This window comes from Electrona antarctica, assembly GCF_951216825.1.
Source record: "Electrona antarctica genome assembly, chromosome: 16".
NCBI lineage: Eukaryota > Metazoa > Chordata > Actinopteri > Myctophiformes > Myctophidae > Electrona > Electrona antarctica.
Genome location: NC_136797.1, coordinates 34,758,486 through 34,783,199, shown reverse-complemented (window position 1 = coordinate 34,783,199; position 24,714 = coordinate 34,758,486). Strand labels below are relative to the sequence as shown.

General features: G+C 40.8%; 1 protein-coding gene across 1 annotated transcript; it reads right to left on the bottom strand.

Moving 5' to 3' along the window:
• Positions 1–7,043: 7,043 nt before the first annotated feature.
• sgsm1b (small G protein signaling modulator 1b) lies at positions 7,044–23,608 on the bottom strand (the record flags this gene model as incomplete). The annotated part of the gene is made up of 24 exons (XM_079524001.1): positions 7,044–7,223; positions 7,616–7,783; positions 7,940–8,036; positions 8,115–8,224; positions 8,668–8,750; positions 9,219–9,343; positions 9,433–10,737; positions 10,998–11,066; positions 11,583–11,753; positions 12,205–12,333; positions 13,010–13,155; positions 13,637–13,701; positions 13,798–13,924; positions 14,388–14,520; positions 15,462–15,625; positions 16,229–16,296; positions 16,399–16,523; positions 16,684–16,815; positions 17,007–17,149; positions 17,425–17,492; positions 17,851–18,003; positions 19,332–19,494; positions 20,151–20,226; positions 23,546–23,608. 24 exons carry the CDS (start codon positions 23,606–23,608, stop codon positions 7,135–7,137), a joined length of 3,972 nt encoding a protein of 1,323 aa, XP_079380127.1. The 3' UTR covers positions 7,044–7,134.
• Positions 23,609–24,714: the final 1,106 nt, after the last annotated feature.

The window sequence follows — 24,714 nt, the reverse complement described above, 5'->3', positions numbered from 1 at the left end:
TTTGCAAGATATTTAATTTTTTTGAGAAGGAGCTGTATGAGTGATGGTGTTTGAGTTTAAGAGTAACAGTCAAAAGTCCATAACTACATTAGGGATGCACCGAATATTCGGCCACCGAAACTATTCGGCCGAATAGTGGCAAAAATGCATATTCTGTATTCGGTTTGGTTGATTTTAGAGCAGACACCGAATAGTCAAAGAACCGGGGTTACCTTTTGTAACCTGTTTTGTTATGACGTTATCAAAATGTAATCATGTATTTTGACATTATCATGTAGCTCTACAACAACGGTACGGCCATGACATCAATGGTACAAAAAGTGGTAAGATATAATATTCGGTATTAACATACTCCAGTGTAGAACAAATTAAACAAACAGATTTTTGGTTTAGATGTGCCTGCTTCTGGTATTTCTGCTTGTAAATATACTGTCAAGTGAAAATTGTGGGCATTTTGTCTGGAGGCCAGCATATACTGCTAGACACAACACTCTTTGCTCTGCAGTGCTCGAGAGTTTCTACTTCAGGAAACACTTGAGCAAGGAGTGAGGAGGAAGCACCTGCTCAAGACACTTTGATCTTTATCAAACTGAAAAACTCTTGAAATCAGGAAGTGTACAAAGTAAGGATACATATCATATAAATAACCTGGCCAAGCAAGATGGAGTGTTGTTAGAAGAAGCCTGCTAACTGCGCAGACCTACATTGAACTGTCCATAATGTCAGGATGGCTACTAAACTATTTTCAAGTCAACGGCCCCCAAATTCATATGATTTTGTGCCAGAGACGACCTTAAGAGAAGATTTTCAACTGCCCTTCCTGACAACATGACATGACTTGTTCCACAGAGGACCTTTTCTCTGGTTGATCCAATCAGACCTCAGACCAGAGAAATTAAGAACTTTTACTGTATTACAGAGGTGTTTGAGGAGTTAGTGTATAACTATGATGACATCACAACAACCAAAACATGTATTTCTGGGTAGACATTGGACTGGAGCGGTATTATTCATTAACTTTATATCTGGAAGAACAGGACGGTTTAATTTTATGACATTTTAATTCATACTGTGTAAATGTCCATAGACCTTAATCTACCCATAGGCCATACCCAATTTTTACAAACATTCTGATCTGGTCATGGATCATTTAATTTAATTGCTGGTGTTTAAAACTCATGACATTGTGATTTTCTTTTTCTAGCTGGTAAGCTGTATGGTAATTAAAAGGTGAACACTGAAACTGGTTTAGATTGGAAATATAAATCATGAAATTTGGAAGATTTCAGTTATCAAATGAGATTACTGCCCTCTCCTGGTCATCCTGGGATCTTAATCCAAACCACAACAAAGGGTCGTTGGGACAAAACGGTTCTTAAGGTAAACCACACCAATACAACTTGCAACTCAATGAGTTGCATTGGTGTGGTTTACCTTAAAAGACGTTTTGTCCACGGTTTGGCCTTAAAGCAACCATTTGTGCAGAGGCTGTCTGATACTGAGTAGGCTCAATACTGGTGCCACAAGTGGGACAAGACCTTTCCTGAATATGGAGTAAAGGACAAAAATAACCTAACAAATATCAACAATTGTCTTCACTCTTCAGCAGGGGGTACAGTGGCAGTCTGTAGTGCTGTCGCCTCACAGCTAGAAGGTCCTGGATTCGATTCCTGCTGGGGGCGTGTTCTCTCCTCCGCGTCATCAGTGCCCATACCCGATTGGCGAAAGGGCCTTTCTGTGTGGAGTTTGAATCTTCTCCCTGTGTCCCCTATGGTAGGTACCCTCACAAAAAACATGCAGTAATCCTGGTCTCAAAACTACCTCCCCCTGGCCAGCCGGGGCAGGAACTGGTCGGAATAGAGGGTATGCGCGTGACATCATCAAACCAGGAAGTTATGCAGGAATGCCTACTGAGTGGCAAAAAACTACTTTCTGGCCTTGACAGCCCATACATCCACATAGAAAAGTCATATCTGATTGCATTAAACAACATTAAACGATGTTAAACTCACTTTGCCTGTTGCTTTGCCACTCGATTTGCCACTCAATGTGCCATTCACTTTAAGCATGCGCATACTCTCTATAACGTGTTCCTTCCACATGCTACGTCCCTGCCAGGTGAAAAGAAGCAGCTTGGACTCCTCATGCATAGAAGGAAGCATGAGGTCAGTCCGCTGCCCTCCCCGGTTGGCAGAGGAAGTGTAGCGCCCAGGATTTATTTTTTCATATGCAAGTTTCACAGAAAGAAAATACAACTCTTTGTTTTTATATTTTCTCCCACAACTCCTTTCCCAATCCTCCCCACCCACCCACCCACCCACCCACCATCTTTCCCCACGAGGCCAGACATACAAACAACATATATACACAGGTATAAAACCAATAAGTTGAGTACATAACTAAGATACACACAACATATATACAGGTATAAAACCATTAGGTTGAGTACATAACTAAGATATACACAACATATACATTAGATAATTGACACTGGGTGAAAAAGATGGGTTGCAAAATCGTGGGATAAAAATTATAGAAAAAAAAAAAAAGAATTGTCTTCAGTAGGCTACTATGTCATACAATGGTATGGTAACAGGACAATATATCTAACTATATAAACTTTAACGACAGCAGACAGCCTAAGTACAAATATAATTTATGAAAAGGCTACGACAGTGAAGTCGGTTCACGGAAGTTGTTGTAGGCTATGTGGGGATTATCTGACGAGGTACCATTTGAGTGGGCAAAACCTTACATTATACTAAATTATACAAAATTCTTTATAGGGTCAATATGAGTAAAATGATAAAGCCTTTCCATAGGAGTATCTTTTTATATTTTTCCAAAAAGAATACAAAACAGCCAATAGCATATTACAAGTTATCCCCTCACTGGGGAAACTTCCGTGAGGAAAAACGGGCAAGCACTGGGGTGAGTTGTCCAGTATTCAATGGTAATGCATAGGTACAGAGTAGACACTGTATTCTCTGCATCATTCCTGCATTGTGTGCTGCCCAGTTTTAGACTGTTTTGCTCATTTTTCTTAAAGGAGAATTCCATGCTAGAAGGCTTTCTTACCTTTCTTACCTTTCTTTGTTGTTGTTACGTCCCCACCAAAGAGGTCCAGGTGTTTTATTGTGCAAAAGCTCCTTATTGGCTATTTCCCCTACCATAAGCGCTCAATGAATTGCATTGAATTGAATGGGGCTATGGGGTGTTGTGCTGATTCGCTTATTTCCATCGAAATAAGTAGTAAACTGTGCCGCTTGGGATATTATTTACATTATGAAGAGAGGATATATACAAAAAAATATATAATTTTGAGCGATGGAAATAAGCGAATTAGCACAACACCCCATTCAATTCCCATTCAATGCAATTCATTTAGGGCTTCTGGTAAGGGAAATAGCCAATAAGGAGCTTTTGCACAAAATAACACCTGGACCTCTTTGGTGGGGACGTAACAACTACAAAGAAAGGTAAGAAAGCCTTCTAGCATGGAATTCTCCTTTAAGGAAGAACAGGCAGATGCAGTATATGGCTCTGTTGCCTTCATGTTTCCCCATGCAGTACAGGTAGGTGGTAGGCACTGCATGTAAACAGATTACATACATTTGGGGTAATGATGAGTAGAGTAGAGTATTTTTTTAGCTGTTAAAAGCTATAATATGACACAGATGCGTCCTCAGGTCTAAATGGGTTAAATGCTTCCATGTTAAATCCCACATTTCTTCTAGCTTTTGGCCTTAACATTACAAAACAAAATGCAATGATAAAAAACGGCATGTGTGACTATGCGTGCATGTCCAACTTGTGAATCTGAAATTTGGATTTATTGTCTCAAATAAAACCACACAACACATGGACTACAAAATATATTGTTTAATACACAGTAAATTAATAACAGTTAATAGACAATTTAAGAAGACATTGAAAAAATAAAAATAGATTTATTTCAATTGGCTCATTTTCACCTGTTCTGTCCCTTATAATCAAAGCCTGTGTGCATTTCCTATTGCAATTTCATAAATATGTAACAACTTATTCATTTTTACAATTAATTTGTTTTTCTTTTGTGTTAACATTGTGTATACTTACGTCTGTTGACCACAAATACATCACGATCAGCAATACACAAACAGGTTTCAGAAGATAATGTGGAGAGACACATGTAGGCACTGATACAAAAACACGGGAATTTATGCCACGGTGAACCAAACTTAACATGTATGCTGGATATTTTGTTACGGTAAAATGGTCCCATCTAAACAAAACGAAGGGTTGATACAGACCTTGTGGCACTGGCACCTTCCTAGTCTGTGAAATCCCATACTAAAATATATATTTCACATGTATGTTTCAAAATATACAAGCACTGACCAAAATATAAATCTTCCAAATATATATTTGCTATATTCTGACCACCCAAGACAATATCTTCACACACAGTTCCTCTAAATGCTTTTTTGGACATTTTGGTATATTTTGAAACATCATTTAGTATCCACTGTACATTTGCAGAAATTACAGAACTATTAGGATCAGTGGACACTATTATTACAGTGCCCAGGGAGCAGTTAGGAAGTGTCTTGCTCAGGGTCGGGGACACTTTGATACATAGACTGGGTGAACCGGACCTTCTAATTCCATGACACCGGCCTCGTCTCTACCCATATATTACAAAGACTACATTACCTTGCTGTATAGGAACCCACTTGATAATGTTGATGCTTTGAAAGCAAAGCCTCTGATTACTAGTGGCTGGTGTTTCTACCACAATGTACTCAATAGACCAAGCCGTAATAGTATATCCACCTCAAGATTCAATGCAATGCCCATATAATCTCCTCAACCTATTCTTTGACCTCCCAAAGCCTGCAATGACTTGGGTGGCATAAAACACCAATAAGCCCCCCATGCATCAGAGGCCTGTCTGTAAAGCTTTGAGAGAGTAATACTATGGCCAGCTAGATAAACCAAACGTCCCATCGAGGTGTATAAACTCTGTTTCTGGCAATAACACAATTCCAAGGTTGTGTGGGGAATCAACCCATGCAGGAAACAATTAATTGTAATTCGTAATGGGATGCAGACAAGTACAAGGATCTGCATGGATGTCAGGGTTAAATTAGCTGGGGAGGGGGGAATCCGCTTCTGCTTTTCATGACCTCCTCCATCCTCTCCCCAAACCCCCCTGATCCTTCATTTTTTTATAATCTCACCTTTTATCCCTGCTTCTGGTCAGACTGAATTAAATACAAATGGAGACTGTCTGATATTTTTGATATCACAATTTAAAACTTTAATTAAAAAGTTATTTAACTACAGTAAACATGGCATCTCTATTTTGGCCAAATTTTCAAAGATTTGTACAAAGAAGTATATGGATTAAGTATTTAAGACAATTCCAGCCACACCATGATAAACTACTTGGAGAGGGATTCCCTGCTGAGTCACTGAAGGAGGCCTGGAATATGTCCACGAGTGACCAGATTATGGAACTCATTTTGGCATTGGCTTCAAAATGATACAATTTTAGAGGCCACTGTGCAGCAAAAAGAAAGACAGGCTTCAGTCCAACTAGAATATATCATTTATATATATTTGTTGAAGCAACAACAAAGCACGGTCTAGGGCGGGCTCACAAATCCAAAAAAGACATCAGCTGTCAAACGGTCAGTAAGTACTCCACAGTGCTCTATAGACTATAGTATACAAGAAATGTCCCAAACCTTTGTACCAATAGACCACAAAATTACTCCAACTACTGTGCTTAAATTCCCAAAAAAGATAACTCAAAAAGCATTCACTGTTTTCACGATAATCTCCTGGTCAGTGTCAAAGAAAGATGACTAATGTAACCTAATGTTTGACAAGGAATTCTTACAGTGATAATTCAGCTCAGACAGGTTAAATAAGGTCTGCAAGACTAGCGATATTTGATGAACATTTGATCTACGATTCTGTCCCTATCGGGACGTGACTCGAGCGGCGCTAAATCGCCTGTAGCGGACTTCGCCACGTTCGGCACGGCGACTCGCTCGGTGGTGCCTCTTGTGGCTCAAGTCTGCTTCAGACTGTTTTTTTGCCTAACTACTTCCTAACTTATTGTTAGGGGCTGTAGTCTGTTCTCACCAAGCAGGTCTAGCGTTCCGCTGGGGGCGGGTATAGTCTGCCACTGGGGGTGACCGTGAATATTGGTTACCTGAAAACACTAAAGGTGTCAGAGGTGCATGTTTGTGCAATAACCAATTGCTGCATGCTGCTGCAGTGCTCCCCGGATAATTAAGTGCAAACCTAACAGCTGAAGCTGAATTCAATATATCGCTGCAGTGACCAGACTGCTGCAGTCTGAAGCATCGCACCAGTGATTATACTTGAGCTGGCCATTCTCCAGGAGTATCAGAAAGGCCAGGCATGAGGACTTGTTGGGCAGGTGTCTGCCAAGGACAGTGTGCACAATGTGCATCTAATACATACAGTGATTCTCATACCTTTTTTTGAGTGGTGCAAACCACTCCAACAACCAGCTTTGTCTGTATCTATGTTTGTGTACCTGTGTACGTGTCCGTGCAAAGGTGAGCATGGTTACTATGGTTAGTGTGTGACGTCACTGACATAGCTGATCAGACTATATAAGACCTTGCACCACTCAGTTCACACAGGTGTGATTTTTTTAATGTTGTTTAGATTTTTGTCAATGTGTCTGAGGGCATCAATAATATATGCATAAACCATGATACTTATAATTCTAACAAATAGGCTTGTACAACTACAATACACAAAGTCATTTGGTTATTGTCGTATCCCTGAAAAAATAGCAAACTTTAAGGCAAAACAAATAACACCCTGAAGCAGTTTTACAGGGGCACATTCACTATGTGAATAATAATGCTTATAATTAAATTTACCGTTGACAATTGTATTACCTGAAAATAGGAGGGAGCTTTTAGAAACACAATGTTATACAATATTGTATAATGTAAAGTTGATTAGTTTTAATGCCAATAAAGTCTTCAGTACTTAAAAGTTACTTCATTTTAGTTTCTTCTAGAATACATTAATATCATGTGGTTGTGTCAGTAGTAATTTTACCATACAGAATGAATCGTAATGCAAAAGCTGTATTTTGCATCACTTGTTTTCAATTAGTGTCTGCACCTTCAGGACCAAGTCTCGAGCCATCATCAGAACTTGTGGGACGTTGTGTCGTTCTGCCATTTCTGAGGAGGGAAATCAAAAATTACTTCATAAATAGCTTGTTAGCAAGCACAACTATTATGTTACTTGGGAAAGAAATCTTTGGCGCTAGTCCGGCACATTTAGTCCATTGACTATGTCTCACGGTAGACTTGACATAACTGCTGACCATTCTATAAAAGCACAATGTCATTAGTTTGATTGCCAAGGAAGTAATTGGATTCCATTCATTTCAGTGTGGTATTGCAGAATAGGGTTAGAGGGTTAGGAGGAGTAGCACTTCCGGTTCCGGGTTAAGTGGTTCGTTGTTATGATGCTGATCGCACTTTAATGTTATAATTCTATGTGGAAATAAGTAAACTACCTTGACGCACCTACGTCTCCTATCTCGCTGTTTCTTACTCCACAGCCTTACCATTGAAGAACTTAATGATGTCAGTGAAGTCCATGTTGTTCTCTAAGATGATGTCTCTGTACATCTCAACCAGTGCCAGAGCAATGAAGAGCACAAAGTGATCAGAGGAGGTATATTTGGCTGCCCAAATGGTCTCCCACACAGAAAAGACATCATCATAGACCATTTCTGTTGGGGAAAAACAAGAGAAAAGAATATCACAAATTATGACAACGCTACAAGCATGTGTTCTTTACAGTGGATAACTCCCAGAATTGGAATTTGTAGGTAGGATATAAACTTGAATTAAATATTCATATTCAACAAATAGTCATTTATGATCACCTCTTTTAAAATCCAGCAGAAACCAGCGGTAACAGAAGTAAAAGTGTGTATAGTCTCCATTCTGTTGCATCAGTTCAAATAACTCGGAATCCAGGATCTGTCAAGGAATACAAAGACATTTTGTGATGAAATGTTCTTCCACTAATGCCTGGGAGCCCATGGCTGTTTGTCATACCTGGATAAGGGAGCGCATATTGGCAAAGTGTGAGTCCATAGCGCCTCCATGAGGAAAATTATGATTCATCCTCTTCATTAGCTCAGTGAAACAGCTAAATGCCATGACCTCTGAAAACATACACAACAAAAAAACATACAGACGGCATTAATCCTGGTATACTTCGCCATAGTGAAAATAGCCGATCTACAAGCAATTATGCAGATTTAATAAAGATTGTAATTTTTTTTAAATTGGCTATTCTTTTATGCACAAGTGCTGAAAATGGTGGTTTGTCAAACCAGAAACAGGATGGTGTCAAAGGTTATGTCTCACCTAGACACAGGTATCAATCGTCTCAATAGAAGAGCAGGGAGACCCAATACAACTGCGCCAATTGTATAGCAACATACTCTACCATACAGATTGGACAAGATTACATTTTGTTCATTGAAAAAAGTAGTGACGCATCGCTTTAAATCTTCACCTATAAAGACATTCCCAAAATAGGAGGCCAGGTTAATATTTGCATATTGCCATGCAACAAGTCAAATATGTTAATCTGATCACTGACCATCGTCCAGAATAACAAGTAGAGGAGCCAGCAGATCACACATGCCCTGGACGTAACCGATTTCCAGATGCTGCCACACGTAACTGTAGACATTAAAGAGAATTCTTTACACTAATGCAGGGGTTCTCAACCCGTGGGTCGCGACCCCTCGGGGGGGTCACCAAATTATTTTAGGGGGTCCCCAAATTATTAAAAAAAAAATAATAATAATTCACGATTTTTCAAAAATAGCAGACCTACAAGCTCGTAGCGCGCTATGAGCTTGTAGATCTGCTATTTTTAAATAGCTAAATTATAACAATGCTTAAAACACCAAAAGGGGTTCCCGCCCAAAATGGTTTAAGGTTATTGTAGCAGTCAATTTATATTGGGGGTCGGGAGGGGGCGGGGCGGGGGTCCCGAGACGTTGCCAAAGCATTTTCGGGGGTCCCCGGCCAAAAACGTTGAGAACCCCTGCACTAATGGCTTGAAACAAAAGGAAGAATCATAGTGTTACAGGCGAGTCACAAATAACTGCTTCCTTCAATGAAATCGTAAACGTATGTATTCACCTGCACATGATGTTGCGCAGCTTCTCCAGGTTAGCAGGGGTAAAATAGCAATATGTTCTGTCACATCGTCTGACATCCTTATCAATCCGAGTTAAGTTGAGTAAATATTGGTCCAACTGTTCTTGCTTTAAAACACAAAAAAAGACAAATCGTCAATCTATTTATAAGTGAACGACAGATATATGTTTAATGTCTTCCTTTTTTTAATGCTTACAGAGTAGGTACTCTCTCCAGAGGAATTATGGGAGTCTTCTTCCGGTTCAGCTTCTGTTCCCACCTCCACCGACTCTGGTCGAGGGAGGAGACTGTCCATCTCTGGCTCTTCTTCAGAGAGACCTAGGTCTGTACCCTCAGGGCTGGTATTGGAGCCTGTGTCCAGATGGTGATCCAGGATAAACTCCTCTGATCCAGCCTTCCGTCTCAGGGCCAGGGTTATAGAAGGGGAAGCGAGGCCTGCCAAAGGCCTCATTCTGTTGTCTTCAGTCATAATGCCTGTGGGAATGTCCTCCATTTCCAAAGCAGAAGGCGAGTCATCTGAGTCTGCGGTGTCTGGGGACAGTTTAGAATGAGATGATAAGGAAATGCTTCCCCTTGATGCTGATTGGAGAGCATTCAGCACTTGTCTGACAGGTGAATTTGAACCAGGTTTCTCGTATGTAATTTCAGAGGGTTTGTCTTTCCAGGTTTCAACCAATTCAGAAGCTTTTGCTTCAGATTCCTTACTTTCCGTGTCAGTAACACAGACATCAGTTATTTGTGGAGGAATTGTTTCAGACTTTACTTTTTCTGACATATCAGGCTCTTTCTCAGTTTGAGGGTGTTTGTCTTCCTTTGTTGTAGGCAGACTTAATGGTTCCGATTCCAGATTTGTGTCCTCATCTGCTTTAAAAGTTAACGTTTGGCCAAGCAGTGGCGCTTGGAAATATTCATTATGAACCTCTGTTTCTAGCCTCAGGACATTAGTGTTATCTGGTGTTGCTTTCATGGGGAGGTCTGTGTCACCTTCATTTAATACACTGGCCGGCTCCTTTGTAGAAACTTCCAATTCAGCTGTCCTCAGAGATGTTTCACCTTCTCTGTCAGAATTACCAGATTCCAATCTTTCTTGAACTCCCGAAACCTCTGATCTCGTAGTCATTCCACTGTCTGAGACCACGGCTTCCTCCTCTGTCTTTACAATGTCCTGGGATAATTGCTGTTTTACATCTTCATTTCCTGATTGACTGAGAATGAAATGGTCACTTGCTGGCTGTGGCACCCCCTTAAGTTCTTCATTAAAGCTTTGTTCAGGGATCTCTGACTGCTGAGTGATTGTAGATCCAGTGGCTGAATTGGATAAATGAAAGCTGTTTTCTGAACACAGATGCTGGTCTGAATGACCTGGGCTTGATGGGTTGCAAGAGGGGGGTTGTGGAGTGCCATTTGGGCTATCCTTAACTGGGCTACAGGGCAATACCTTGCCTTCCTCAGACCTGGGCTCTGACTCAATTTGATCCACTTCCTCAACTGAGCCAAACACCTAAAAACCAAACAAGAAAATGTGGAGAATATCATTACATTTTAGATTCCCTTTAATACTGACATGACACAGAATTAACCACTTAAATCCTCTATAAACTTAAGTATGATAGTTGACCTCTGTAATTGGTCTGTATTTATTCCCCTCTATACCAAATTTCTTCTGTTTTTGGCAAATGTTGCCACCAGAAGAGGGATTCTAGGGGTCAACTGGTTAAACATCAATCGTGTATAATAATATCCCAAAGTTGTGAGGAGTACCTTTGGGCTGCTGCTGGAATCACTTTGTGAGGAAACGTTCTGATGCTCCGAGGTGCTGATCTGAGAGGACTGGAGATGGAAAGGTCACATGACAAAAAGGAAAGATACTGATTCAGAGACAACTAAGGCCTACCATATTAACATACGGTAGGCTATCCTTGCTGTCGGGGGAACCTGGTATGTCAAACATTAAAGAAAAATAAAATAAACTTCCAATGGATCTATTATTATTATTATCATCTTATTATTGTAACGTTTTTTAAAGTACAACATATGGCTCCAGTTTCTAAATATCTGTAATATTCACAGAGAGATGTAAAATATGACAAATGAAACGGCGTTGATCTAAAATAAATAAAGTAAATATGGTAGATGCAAGATTTCCACCCAACAGTGACGATATAACCTATATTAACTCAGTGAGGTTTAATTTGAAATTTGATAAATGAATTAAAAATACAATTATAAAGGAATTATTATCCTCTGATATAAATTGTACTGTACACTAACGAATGTGCGAAATGAAATGAAATTAAATGAAAATGTCCATGTCAGCTATTGCGATAATCAGACTAATTCCCTTACGTCGGTGCTGATGGTGGAGTCTTGTTGCACTGCTTTCTCCACACTGGCCCCTGAGGAGCATCTGGCCAGGGCCTCGGCATGCTTCTCGCTCTCCCTTTGATGAACAATGGCCTCACAGCCCTGCCACTCCCTCATAGTTTGATTATAGATGGTCTGCACCTGCTTGTCAACCTAAAGACAAAGTTTACATTTACGGTCATTCACGCAATCCTCATATCTTATCACATGCAAACTATAATATTTTTACTTTCTGGACGACACCGGCATCAGCAATTATTCAGCCTATGTGTCCAGCTTTTTTAACCACTTTCATCCCCATTTTGGGCATGCCGTTATAGGAGAAAATGTTTTTAAAAAATAGCTCAACAAGCTGCGATACATTTTTAGCTTGTAGATGGGCCACTTTAGGACATTTTTGAATAGGGCTTAATTGATTAAATGAAGCATTTTTAAATATTTATATATTTTGTGAAGTGAAATGTTCTCAATTTTAATCAAATTGATTAGATATTTTTTTGTCTAACCCTAAAATTGGGCATCGGTGGACCCCATTAGGTTACCTTTGTACACTCAGAGTTACAAATGTATAAATTAATTAAAATGATGAATCAGTATGCGCTACCTCCATCCTGCATTTCTGGGTCATAGAGAAGTGGTAGTGTCCTAACAGGAAAGGCCACACTTCCTTGCGTAGTGAGGGAGCCACGCCACCAAAATACACCAGCCTCTGTAGTTCATGTTCTTCATAGTTCTGAAAGACATGTGACATTTCTTCTGCTCAGCTTCTGAATTAAAGGTTTGTTTTATGTTTCCAAAGGTATTATTTATTACAACCCATCCACCCCCTTAACTGATTTTAAAATGCTATAATTGCCTTTTTCATTGATGGTTCTTAATCTACTACATTACTTATACTCATTTGTACCAAAGGTTGGTTTACTCAATGTGTAATTGTTCTTGTGACCACCGTGCTCTGATTTATGGTGCGTTACCCGTTCAAATCAACATTGTATTAAAGGGGATGGGTCGCACACACCAAGACGGCATTATAGTTTTTATTTTTTACCACATCGAATGACAGACGTTTCGGCTACACTCACACTGATGAAGGCTGGATAGCCGAAACGTCTGTCATTCGATAAATAAAAAACAAAATGCAGTCTTGGTGTGTGCGACCCATCACTTTATTACATGGTTTACTCAATGTGACATTTTACAAGAAAAAAAGTGTTATGAATTAAACAAATGTGAAGTATTTTACAATAAATACAATTATAATAAGTAGGCTATATGATCTATAATAAGTATATATTTTGTGTGACAAAATATAAGCTCTGTCACAAATATATACTGGGATAGATCGACTGTGAGTAATCTAATCTAGTACAGTTTTAGCTTGCCAGTGCTGTTGTATGTACTGTACTTACAGAGCAGTCCTGGAGGAAAGTGCTCCAGACCTCTACAGTGAGCCCTCCCCGGGCATCACATGGGACATCAGCATCAACTATACTTGGGTTGACCAGAGCTGAGAGGTGAGTACGAACTGTGGACAGATGACGGCAGTATGCAAGCCCTAGAGAACACATTAAAAAGGGGTTTTCATACTCAAGGTTGCATTCATTAATTTTCAATCACATTTTTGTTCCTCAAACCGTTTCCCCTTTTCTCCCAATTTAGTAGTTTCCCCACACTCATGTGTAGGCCATCACTGCAGTGCTAACCTCTACAGTTGGTCATGTGGGAGAGTGTTGACAACCGGTACACATGAAGTTGACAGCCGCCTTTGTTTTTTCACATGAGGAGCTTCACCAGGATGTGAAGCGTACGGAGGAACGTTACATGGGACCATGCAGTTCTTCTCCCTACTGAACAGGTGCCCTGGCTAAACCCATGACACCCATGAACGCGGCCAATTGTGTTTGTTACAGAGCCTGGCAAAGCACCACAGAGGATTCGAACCCCCTGATCTCAAATCCATGGTACTTTTCAATTGAATTAAATTCATTTTCAATTTTAATTAAATCAGAGATAATTCAAACGTTGTTTTAACTCACATCCATAGAAAGCGCGGGAAATTATCTGGTATTTCATGGTGTCACAAAGGAGCTTCAAGGGAGCCCTGCTTGACAAAACAAAGACACGTTCATTCAGCTACTAGAAACAACTGGGTATATATACCTACAGTATTACCTAGATATCCGTATGGATTACTTGCCTGTCTTGGTTACATCCATTAGGCAGAGAGCCATCAGATGATCCATTTTGTGAGCAGGAAGAACAGGAGGACTTCCTGGGGGTGGGGTGCCACATGTTTACTCCCTGGTCCATCGGTTCAGGAGCCACTGCATGCCATGACATTGACAACCCTTCATTAGTCACCTCTTCATTGTCACTAGTATCATCATCATTCTTAACAACAACTAAAAACAAGACCCAACACAGTAGAAGGAGTCTGTGTGTAAATGATGAACATTCATACATGTACATGTACAAAATCAACACCAAATAAAACAAACATGGAAAACAACAAACCAAGCCAGAGGATGGAGGTGTGGTAGACAACTTAATAAATCCATGCAAGGTCTCCTTATTGTCGACAGGTGTATATTGTGAAATGGACACACAGGGACTGGATAGACAAGAGAAGGATGAGGAATCGTGACAATTTAACATTAAAGTCACACAACAACAACGACATCTGTACCTCGCAATTAATCTCATCTTACTGAAATGAGTTTCAGGAGAATCAATAATTGACTCATTAGAATGGCACAGATAAAACAGCTGGGAGTTCAAAGTACATACCAAACTCTGTCGGATTGCCCGGAAAGAGGATACGAAAAACATAATCTGTGGCCTCATCGTCCTCCTTATCTGATGATACAGAATCACATGATCCCTGTGGACTCCTATTCCGAAGTTTAGGAAAAACCTTCCCCTGTAAATTGAGAGAAAAGGCATTCAGTATATATATATATATATATATATATATATATATAGCCCTCAGCCCTCAGGTCACAATCGTTTCATTGTTATGTGAGACAAGATAATCAGCAATCAATTATCCACCCTTCAAAATATGGATATCAAAATGTTATTCACAGCTAAATCTATCCCTGTTTAAATCAGTGGTTCTCAAACATTGTCATGTCAAGAACCCCAACATTGATGTGTTTGGCAGCAGACTAGAGGAAGAAATAGAGTCCGCAACGCCAGTATGAAAAACTCAGCTCCACTGGTTTATTAAATGGTTTTTTTTGTGGTTTTCGCCTTTATTTTATTTTTAATGGAGGGACAGACAGTAGGCTGACAGGAAATGGGGAGAGAGATGGGGGGGGTGACATGCAGTAAAGGCCGTCGGGATCGGGAGTCGAACCCGCGGCACACTGCCAGACTGGATTACCAGCCAAGGTGCCTGGACCACTGAGCCATGGCCCAGAGCTCCACTGGTTTATTGATTCAACGTTTCGATCACTGGGATCTTCTTCAGGAATTCCGGAAGTGGAGTTTTTCATACCAGTGTTGCGGACTCTATTTCTTCCTCTTGTACTGCCATTTGTCCAGCACCTGGGCCAGAGTGGAGGTGCATGCTCTATTACCTTTGGCAGCAAACTCCCCCCCCCCAATATTCCAAAATTGTTGAAAATTATTCCAAATGTAACAATTCTTCAAAATGTTTAGAAACTATAGCTAATCGACAACCTCACACTGTGACGCGTTGTGACCTCGTGGATCGGCTATTTTCGAATAGCCAAAGTATAAAGCAGTTCACAGTTACGCTGTTTCTCATTATGCTAGGCAGTAGGCACCATTTAAGGACCACCAATTTCAGAACCACTAGTTTAAATGGCAGTAAATTAATCTGTGTCCAACACTGACCTTTCCTCTCTGACTCCAGAGTGGAGGGTCCAACTGCCCATGCGGCAGCAGCCCCGTCTCAAGACAGGTGAGAAACTGGAGCAAGTGGCCTCCTTTGGGGAAACGCAGAGGAGGCCTCTGGATCCCATCTTGGCTCACCAGAACAACTGTTCCACCACTGTCCACTAGTACAGAAGCAGCACACAGATAATTAACTTCTAACTGTGGTCTGGTCTCACATAGATTCATACAATAACATGTGTTGTGATTGATTGATTGATGTGAGCTGTGTACCTTTCTTGGGATGCAATGGAGGTTTTTGTATTTTTCCCCTCCATTTGTTTTATTGTCGTTTTTTTGTTTATTTACAAGTAAAATTAAAAAAATCATTAAAAACCACCAGAAGAGGTGAAGTGAAACTCTCTCTCTCTCTCTCTCTCTCTCTCTCTCTCTCTCTCTATGCATTAGTAGGCTCTGGTTTGGAAGAGACAGCCATTTACTGTAACAAGCATTATCTGTTGTCTGTTTCAAATATGTCAAATTGTAAAACTATAATATATGTGTAATATTGCAATTAGCTAGTTCTTGAACAACTACTGTATATCCCACATAGCCTAATAAGGACGATTGATCTGTGATTATAAATGACATATGACATAAGACATATGATGCTGATTGGCTACACACACACACACACACACACACACACACACACACCCACACACAATTGCAGTGTATTTCTGTAATCAAGAGGTACTAAAACAGATTACTTAGACAGGTTACTGCACCTTGCTGATGACAGTGAAGATAGACGATCTCTTCGAGACGAATAGTCATAGCAAAGTCCCAATAAACACTGTGCGAAAGAAATCATCTGAATTATTCTTGTGAATTATGTAAAGAACATGTCAAATATGGAGGTAATTATTTGATGTATAATTAATTTTATTTGAATTACCTTTTCTCTGAGTCTAGCTCTCCTACATTGCCATTCATCAGCTGATTTGGTGTCCATTTCAAAGTCATGATATCTGCAGTTTGATGCAGAGAAAGGTAGCCTGGCATAGCCTCTATGTCATCTCTCTGAAGACAAAACACAAAGCTTACCATTAATGCTGCTTCCTGTTGCAGTACTATTCAGAATAACAGTTTATGAATCATGCAAACACACCTGTCACAGACAGACAGACGGATAATTTTCATAATGGAATCATATAATCTATAATAAATAAAACATACATACCGGCTGTACCAGGACATTGTTCTTGCCAAATAGCAGCGTGGCTCTTGAGTTTTGATGGAGGGACTCAACGTAATCCCTTGCCCACATCACAGGCCGATCATCCATACTGCCGCTGGACTGTCTCTTTTGGATCTGAAACTAGTCAGGATGACAAGACATGAAAGTGAATTTGTCATTGCATCTATTACTCTGTAATAGGCACACCGTGTACAGTCCTTGGGGGTCACCGGAACAACATATTTTCAAATGGGGATCCGCAGCCAAATACACATATCAATTTGGGGGTCCTTGACATGAAAATGTTTGTGAAGCACTGGTCTAACCAGGGCAGGCCGCCTTGAGGGGGATTCCTGGCGACAGTGGCCACTGTGGATGCGATGTCGCTGAACCAGCTCATCAGCAGAGGGATCTGTCCAGAAATGGTCTGCTGTCTTAACCTTAGTGTACTCCAAAGCACAAGGACCAACTGTAAAATAATGACAATTCAACAAAACATGGTCACTGGAAATAAACCACTTGAACTCCTAGATTCCTAGCATCCATATTCTGGGGCTAACATTCAGAAGTTCTAGCAGTGTAGCTTGTAGATCAGCTGTTTTCAGCTATATATGTATATATATGAAGAAGATGCACTCATATTCACTGACACTGATTAATGCAACATCTAGCTTTCTTGTCCAGCATCATTGTGGTCACACAGTGTTAAACAGATACATTACTGAGGCAAATCAATATGTGTACCTAAAAGAGATGCAAGGATCGGCCCATTCTCAGGATCCATCAGCATGGCCTCCTTCTCATAGAATGTACTGCAGGCATAAAATAATAAAAACGAATGACATGACATGTTTTCTAATGGAGGAGGCCGTCTCCCAATGATACGTATAGTAATAAGAAGAGATAGTTATTTAGTTACTTAAGTACACTTAATTATGAACATGGTGTTTTGTGGACTGTCAGGGATCCTTAATGGGGTTCCAGTCAGTCTAAGTTAAATAATTGATAGTCAGGAACCAAATGGACCCTTACGGGTCTGGAACTCATTTGTACACTAAATTAACAGTGAGGATTTTACAGCATAGTTATCAAAAGGGGGTGTGTGGCCTAATGCATATTAAACTGGGGGTCCTTAAAATAAAAGGTTGAGAATCACTGTATATGTCTCACCAACAGTTCTCCACCAAGTACACGATAATCTTGTCCAGAAGCTTCTCCATTAGAGCGGTACGGATCCACACATGTTTCAAAGCCTGGGGTGAGAGGTTGCCAAACTTGGACTGCCGGCCGTGGTCGTTACTAATAGGAGAATTGTTTTGCCTGCTGAAGAAACAAACAAGGCATTTAGTTTAGACATACCATTGGTCCGACTGTCATTAGACCGACAACCTACCTCAAACCCTAACGTAAGCCTAACCGCAAGCACGGAGCAGCGCATGTCCGACCGTTGTTTCCGCATGTCGGTCCGTTGGTGTGTCTAATCTGCGTGTGCAAACTGTGCATCCCATGTGATCCAATTGATTGAATTGGACAGGGCAGATCAGGACTAATCTGGACTGGGCTCAGATGGATTGATTGATGCACTGGGATGGAAAATTATTCAATTCACCATTTGTCAGCCTTCTGATTGGTCCCTGACTGACTAACCAGCAGGCTCTTTCTGCCTTGGTTGCCTTGCTTCTAAAAACTAAAAAACTAAAAACATTGCGTCATCAGTGCCCAAACTGCCCATACCCGAGGCGGGGTTGGCGAAAGGGCCTTTCTGTGTGGAGTTTGCATGTTCTCCCCGTGTCCCCTCAAAAAAACATGCAGTAATCCTGGTCTCTAAACTACCTCCCCCTGGCCAGCCGGGGCGCCTGATGGAGGGGAAAGGAACTGGTCGGAATAACGCGTTCCTTCGAGCTTCGACGCGCTACGTCCGGCCGGGGAAACTCCCCCCTGTCAGGTGAAAAGAAGCAGCTTGGACTCCTCATGCATAGAAGGAAACATGAGGTCAGTCCGCTGCCCCCCCAGGTTGGCAGAGGAAGTGTAGCGCCCAGGATTACATTAGATCATTGACACTGGGTGAAAGAATGGGTTGCAAAATCGTGGGATAAAAAATTAAGAAAAAAATAAATAAATAAAAACAAACATGATATGCCCAGCCAGTCACCATGCTGCACCTGTGAGGTTCCTTTTTTACTGACACCAAGTTTAAAATAAGAATTGAATACACAGACTATCAATACGAAGCAACTGAAAAAGCGCAATATTTCAATGGTAGAGGATGGAGTGAAAGGATTTTTGTCCAACCACGAAACGGCAACCAATGGGCGCGAAGATGGGCACAACCACGGGCGGGACTTCACAAAGGGTGAATTGTGTTGCCTTTAACCAGCCTTTGTAGCCAATGTGTCACCCCGACTACAAAGGTAGATTCAGAGATCTAAACCAGAGTACCGGTACTTTTTTCAAAATACCTTGACATTTATTACAAGCATATTATGAATGAATGTACCAGGTGACCGCACTGAGAAGTCAGACACGTGTGTATTTCATGAATGCATGAAATACAAAAACAGTGGCGACAAGATGGTATAATAATAAATTGATATAGATATATGCCGAAATACGTAGCCTAATATACAATAATAATTTTGTTAATATCTCACTTGTTTTCAATAAGCTGCTCCACCTCATGGACCTTGTGGCAGAGCTCCTCAGCGGGAGGAAAGCTTTTCCCCACCTTCATGAAGAGAGCTGCAACCTTATTACTGCACAGCAGTCCTGCAGCACGCCGCTTCAGTCCATGCAACACACAGGCCTCCACTACCGCTGCGCACGCACGCACGCACGCACGCACGCACGCACGCACGCACGCACGCACGCACGCACGCACACACACACACACACACACACACGGACCGTTTATTTGCACACTCAGTATATGGAGGTGATGGGACTTGACATTTGACAACTCTGCAGGATGAGATATCACGTCGTCAGACGCCACTTTGAACTGCAAATGTAATATAACTGGGGTGTCGCCAAATCTTTATGTGATGGGAACTTTTTATTTAATTATATTCTGAGGACAACATTAGTCGAAAATAGCAGATCTACAAGCTCACGACAACACGTTAAATGTTCCAAAATGCTCATCTAAAATCTAAAATCTCAAAGCTTATAGATTGACTATTTTGTTGATTTACTTACTTCAATCATCTAATCAACGTCACATTAACATCTGGCACTGATTTATTATTGTATCATTCTAAAGCTGTGTCGGTGTGTTGGTTTGTGTGTATGTGTGTGTGTGTGGGGGGGGGGGGGGGGTCCTGGGGGGTCGAATCCCAGGAAGGACATGAAAGTTACAGATTGCAGCTTTAAATTAAGCAGTGCAGTGTGGTGCCAATTAGATGATTAGAAATTGAATTTCATATTTTCAATGTGATAATGTGCCCATTTCAGAAAGGAGCACGAATACTCACCACAGAAGGATATGATATGACTGCTGTCTGCATGTACAAATTTCCTTGTCACAGCCTCCTCCATAATCTGTTTCACCTGAGAGGCAGAACACATACAGTGAGATCTGAGTTTATCTGACATTGACATAAGACACAGGTTTTCAAAGTGGGGGCCACAGCTCCCTCACAGCCCCCACGTTGGCCAATTCGGAGCAATTTTAAATAGGTAAATGGCAGATGTACAAGCTTATTTGCATCGCAATGTGACACGTTATAATGTTGTTAATTACGTGTTTTAAACCCATTTCGCAATAGGTGTGCCGCAGCTAGAGGCTATGGATGGATGGGTTTGGGAACCCCTAACATATAACTCCCTCCAATACCGGCCTATCGGCATGCGCACTTACAGTAAGCCTCTCCAACTGATCCAAAATGCCTCACACGTCACATGTCTTCCCCCTTCTCCGCTCCCTCCATTGGCTCCCGGTCGCTGCCCGCACAGAATACAAAACTCTGATGCTGGCATTCAAGGCAACCAAAGGTATGTCTCCCCCATTATCTTGCAAGTCTGATTGAACCCTACAAACCCTCCCATTCACTCAGATCAGCCAACACAGGGCAGCTGGAAGTACCTTCACTAAAAACGCCGGGACAACGCTCCACACGTCCCAAACTCTTCTCCATTCTGGCTTATAGTTTCAAGTGATATTCCACTATTACGTTCTTAGCTTACGTATGATTCATGATTACTACTTGTTTATGTATATGATGTATTGCCATGCTTTTCTGGATTAAGAGCGTAAATTGTAAATTGTGATGAAAGGCCAATAAACCATGTGAAGAGGGGTAAAAGTAAGTAGGCCTAAGGACGATAAACTGATTAAGAGTGAATAGAATTAAAGGTCAGCCAACAATGAAGACGTTTTTCACTATCTATGGTCTATGGTTAGTCTAGTCTAGTGCCCATGCATATATTCAAGTATTCACAAGGAAATATTCCTGAACCATCACAGCCTTTGCTGGCTAATACACTATACAATTTTATTGTCTCCACCAGGCCAAAGGCATGGGGAGAGAGTATGTTTTGCACTCCGTCCGTGTGAGGTGGAGTTTTGCAAAACACATTTTTGGAACTAAATGCCTCAAAAAATACAATTGCCATCCAAAACGTAAGAAGAAATGGCACCCTTTTCACATTGGCCTATTATAGCACCACCAGGAGGCCACAACCTGACCTGCCCTGGTGGAGACCTGTGCCCTGAGGGGCACTTCATCTAGTTACTTGCGCAAGCAGAGCGTGCAAGTCATGTTTTCAGTCAGGTGCTACGATGCACGTGTTTGGGGCCAGCACATGTTATGACGTCATATGCTGGCCCCAAGCTGACCGTGCAGGTGTGTTTTTGTCATGCTACGAAGCATATGTCCCATGACGTGATATGTACCAATGTCCCTTAGAATGCACGTGATATGATGTCATACGGACATACGGAAGCTGACCGTGCAGGTATGTTTTCCGTGAATCGTGATGAAGATTATGTACCAATGCCAGGGTATAATTGGTTGACGATGGTGACGTAATGATGATACGTTTCATTGTCAAGTACATACGCATCAAACCACCCAGCCGATCACATTATACCACCAACCACTCAGAAAACTACATATACATATAGACATGTATACATATATGGACATATGAGCATATGACGTGATGAATATATGTACCAATGCCAGGGTATAGTTGACAGTGACGTAACGATGATTTTACCATACTTAAAAATACTACTTTTTTTCCTTTAGAAGGTACGTAGCAAATAGCTAAATCTAATAATTCAATATGTGAGACTATGATTTGAACGTTTATAGCGGTCTACAGCACTTACACGCTCTGCTTGCGCACTAGTAGGCCACTCGACAGAGTGCAGTTCTAGTTTCAACTGTTTTCATCCAGCCAGATGTGACCATGTTTGTGTTTGTGACGAAAATCTACACTAATAGCTGAATATAGGAGGTGAGGGGCTAGCGCCCCTCAAAAATTACACCGTGTGAAGTGAGGGGCGCTCTTATCATGATACATCATCATACATCATCTCATTCTGGCCAATCACAATTTGCGTCCTCACCTTCGTCTTCAATGTTTGTGTTACACAATCTTTGTGTTTACACAAACACTCAAAGCTGGCCATTTATTGTCAATGGCATTCAATGTTTGTGTTTGCACAAACACTCAATGCTGGCCATTCATTGTCAATGGCATTCAATGTTTGTGTTAGGACTGGACAATGTTTGTGTTTACACAAACCCTCAAAGCTGGACATAGGAGTGCCCCTCAATAATTTTAGTAATGTCCCCAGAATTTGAGGATGAAAAATGGCCATCTATGGCGCCAAAATTGCCACTGTGATCTAAACATGTTTTTCATTATTTAGCATAAGGGCATCAGGTTCTTCAAATTAATTATTCTCTAAAATCGGAGTTTTCACTGGCTGAATCAATATACGTTTTTAATATTGTGATTGGTAAGAAACAGACACAAAAAAACAGGATACAACTCAAACAGTTTGATAAAATCAATACAGCACGCTTTGCAAGGAATGAATCACAGGTGACTGAGAGCATGAAGGAATTAAAGGTGGAATTAAAATCTCCAGCCTTTACAGCAATGAATAATACATCCTATTTTATCTCCCCAGGGAACCACTGAGCAGAGCTTTGGACGAGGATTTGAAGGTTTCTTTTTTTTAATAACAGATAGTAATCTGAGAAACCTGTAACAAATTTTGGCTTATTCTTTTGCCTTTATGGTCCTCATATTATGTACAGTACATATAATGGTCACGCCCCTAAGGTATATTATGTGAGAGAGCTCACACGTGTGCAACCAAACTGAGGGTGACAGCTAGAGTCAGGGGGGAGGGAGTCAAGGAAGGAGGGTGAGAGAGAGAGAGAGAGAGAGAGAGAGAGAGAGATGCCAGGAAATTAAACAGACAGCAGGGGAAGAAAATCGTCAGGAAATGAAATAGACAGGGAAAACAAGCATCCTCATGGAGGCATACAAATGAATAGGACATCTGCACTGGTTGTCTATTTAAATTGCTATTATCTCTGTCTGACCTTATACCATCATCGTCTTCGTCATCATCACTACCAGCATCATCACTGCCACCATCGCCACCAACATCATCATCACCATCATCATCATCATCATCATCATCATCATCATCATTATAAGACAATAAAATAGCGATTAAAACAAATTTAGCCATTTTTAAGCATTTTCCTATGGCAGGTTGCAAACATCAAATACCGTCCGACGGAGTAATGGTGCACTTATAGTCGGCTACAAAACAAAACGAAATGGGCATCTACATTTCACCAGAATAGAAAAATAAATTAAAAAGTGAAACGCAACGCACCTCTTTCTTCACATTGCGCAGCAATTTCTGACGTGTCTCGGCCTCTGTCACAGAAGAAAACATGTGAGGATTCAATGACCATATAGGATCTAGTAGCCTAACTAACAATTATCCCATGGAAATAAAATAATAATAATAATGCCATACCTCCCATTGCGTCCGTCTACAGCAGATCAGAACGAAGACAGCTTGTTTGACGATTGTCCTCTGTGCACTGTAGCAGGTAAGACTGGTTGAAGGCGTGAGGAAAGGATGCGGATTGTCTGCTGTATTCTAGCGACTAGCTCTAAACCTACTACCTCTCTGGACCAACACCCCCCTTAAAGCAACAGTGACCGGTGCCCAAAACCAAATAGGCTACAGATTGCTAACAGATTGCCAGATCTACCGTCCGTAAATTATAGGCTTTATATATTTTTTAGTTTGGCTTATTATGGGAGCGTGACATTGTTTCCAAATTCTCCATACATTTACAGTTGCCATAAAAACAAGTTCCCAAAGATGTTAATCAACAAATAAAAGAAATAATTCATTAATTCCGGGGGTCATCGCCATGTTGGCTTGTGGTGGTCTGGTGGACATTTTTGTCAACATTCCATTTTTGCCACGGACATACAAAATGAGTGGACAATAATAATGACCAGAAACACATAAATAGATAGCCCTGAATGGCCATAACAGGTCTGTAACTCTGAGAGTGTTGAATGGAACCAAATGGACCCTTACAGGTCTGTAACTCTGAGAGTGTTGAATGGAACCAAATGGACCCTTAAAGGTCTGTAACTCTGAGAGTGTTCAAATGGAACCAAATTGACCCTTACATGTCTGTAACTCTGAGAGTGTTCAAATGGAACCAAATGGACCCTTAAAATATTTTTTAGAAACACTAGTACTAGTTGGACTCATAATGTGCCATAGTGTTGTAATGAATAATTGCCATACATATTCAGAAAACCTGGAGACTTGACATTCAATAAGTGATCAAAATGAGAACATTATAATGGTGTGAAAATGTAAAATGGACAAGACCAAGTCTTGGTGACCCCTGATTAATTCATTAAATTAAATAGCCTAAAAACAGCAGGTTGTAGAGCTAAAATCCAAACCGTATAGGCCTATAATCTCCTCAAATCCAAAAGGAGACACGTTTAAATAATTTGAATTAAAAT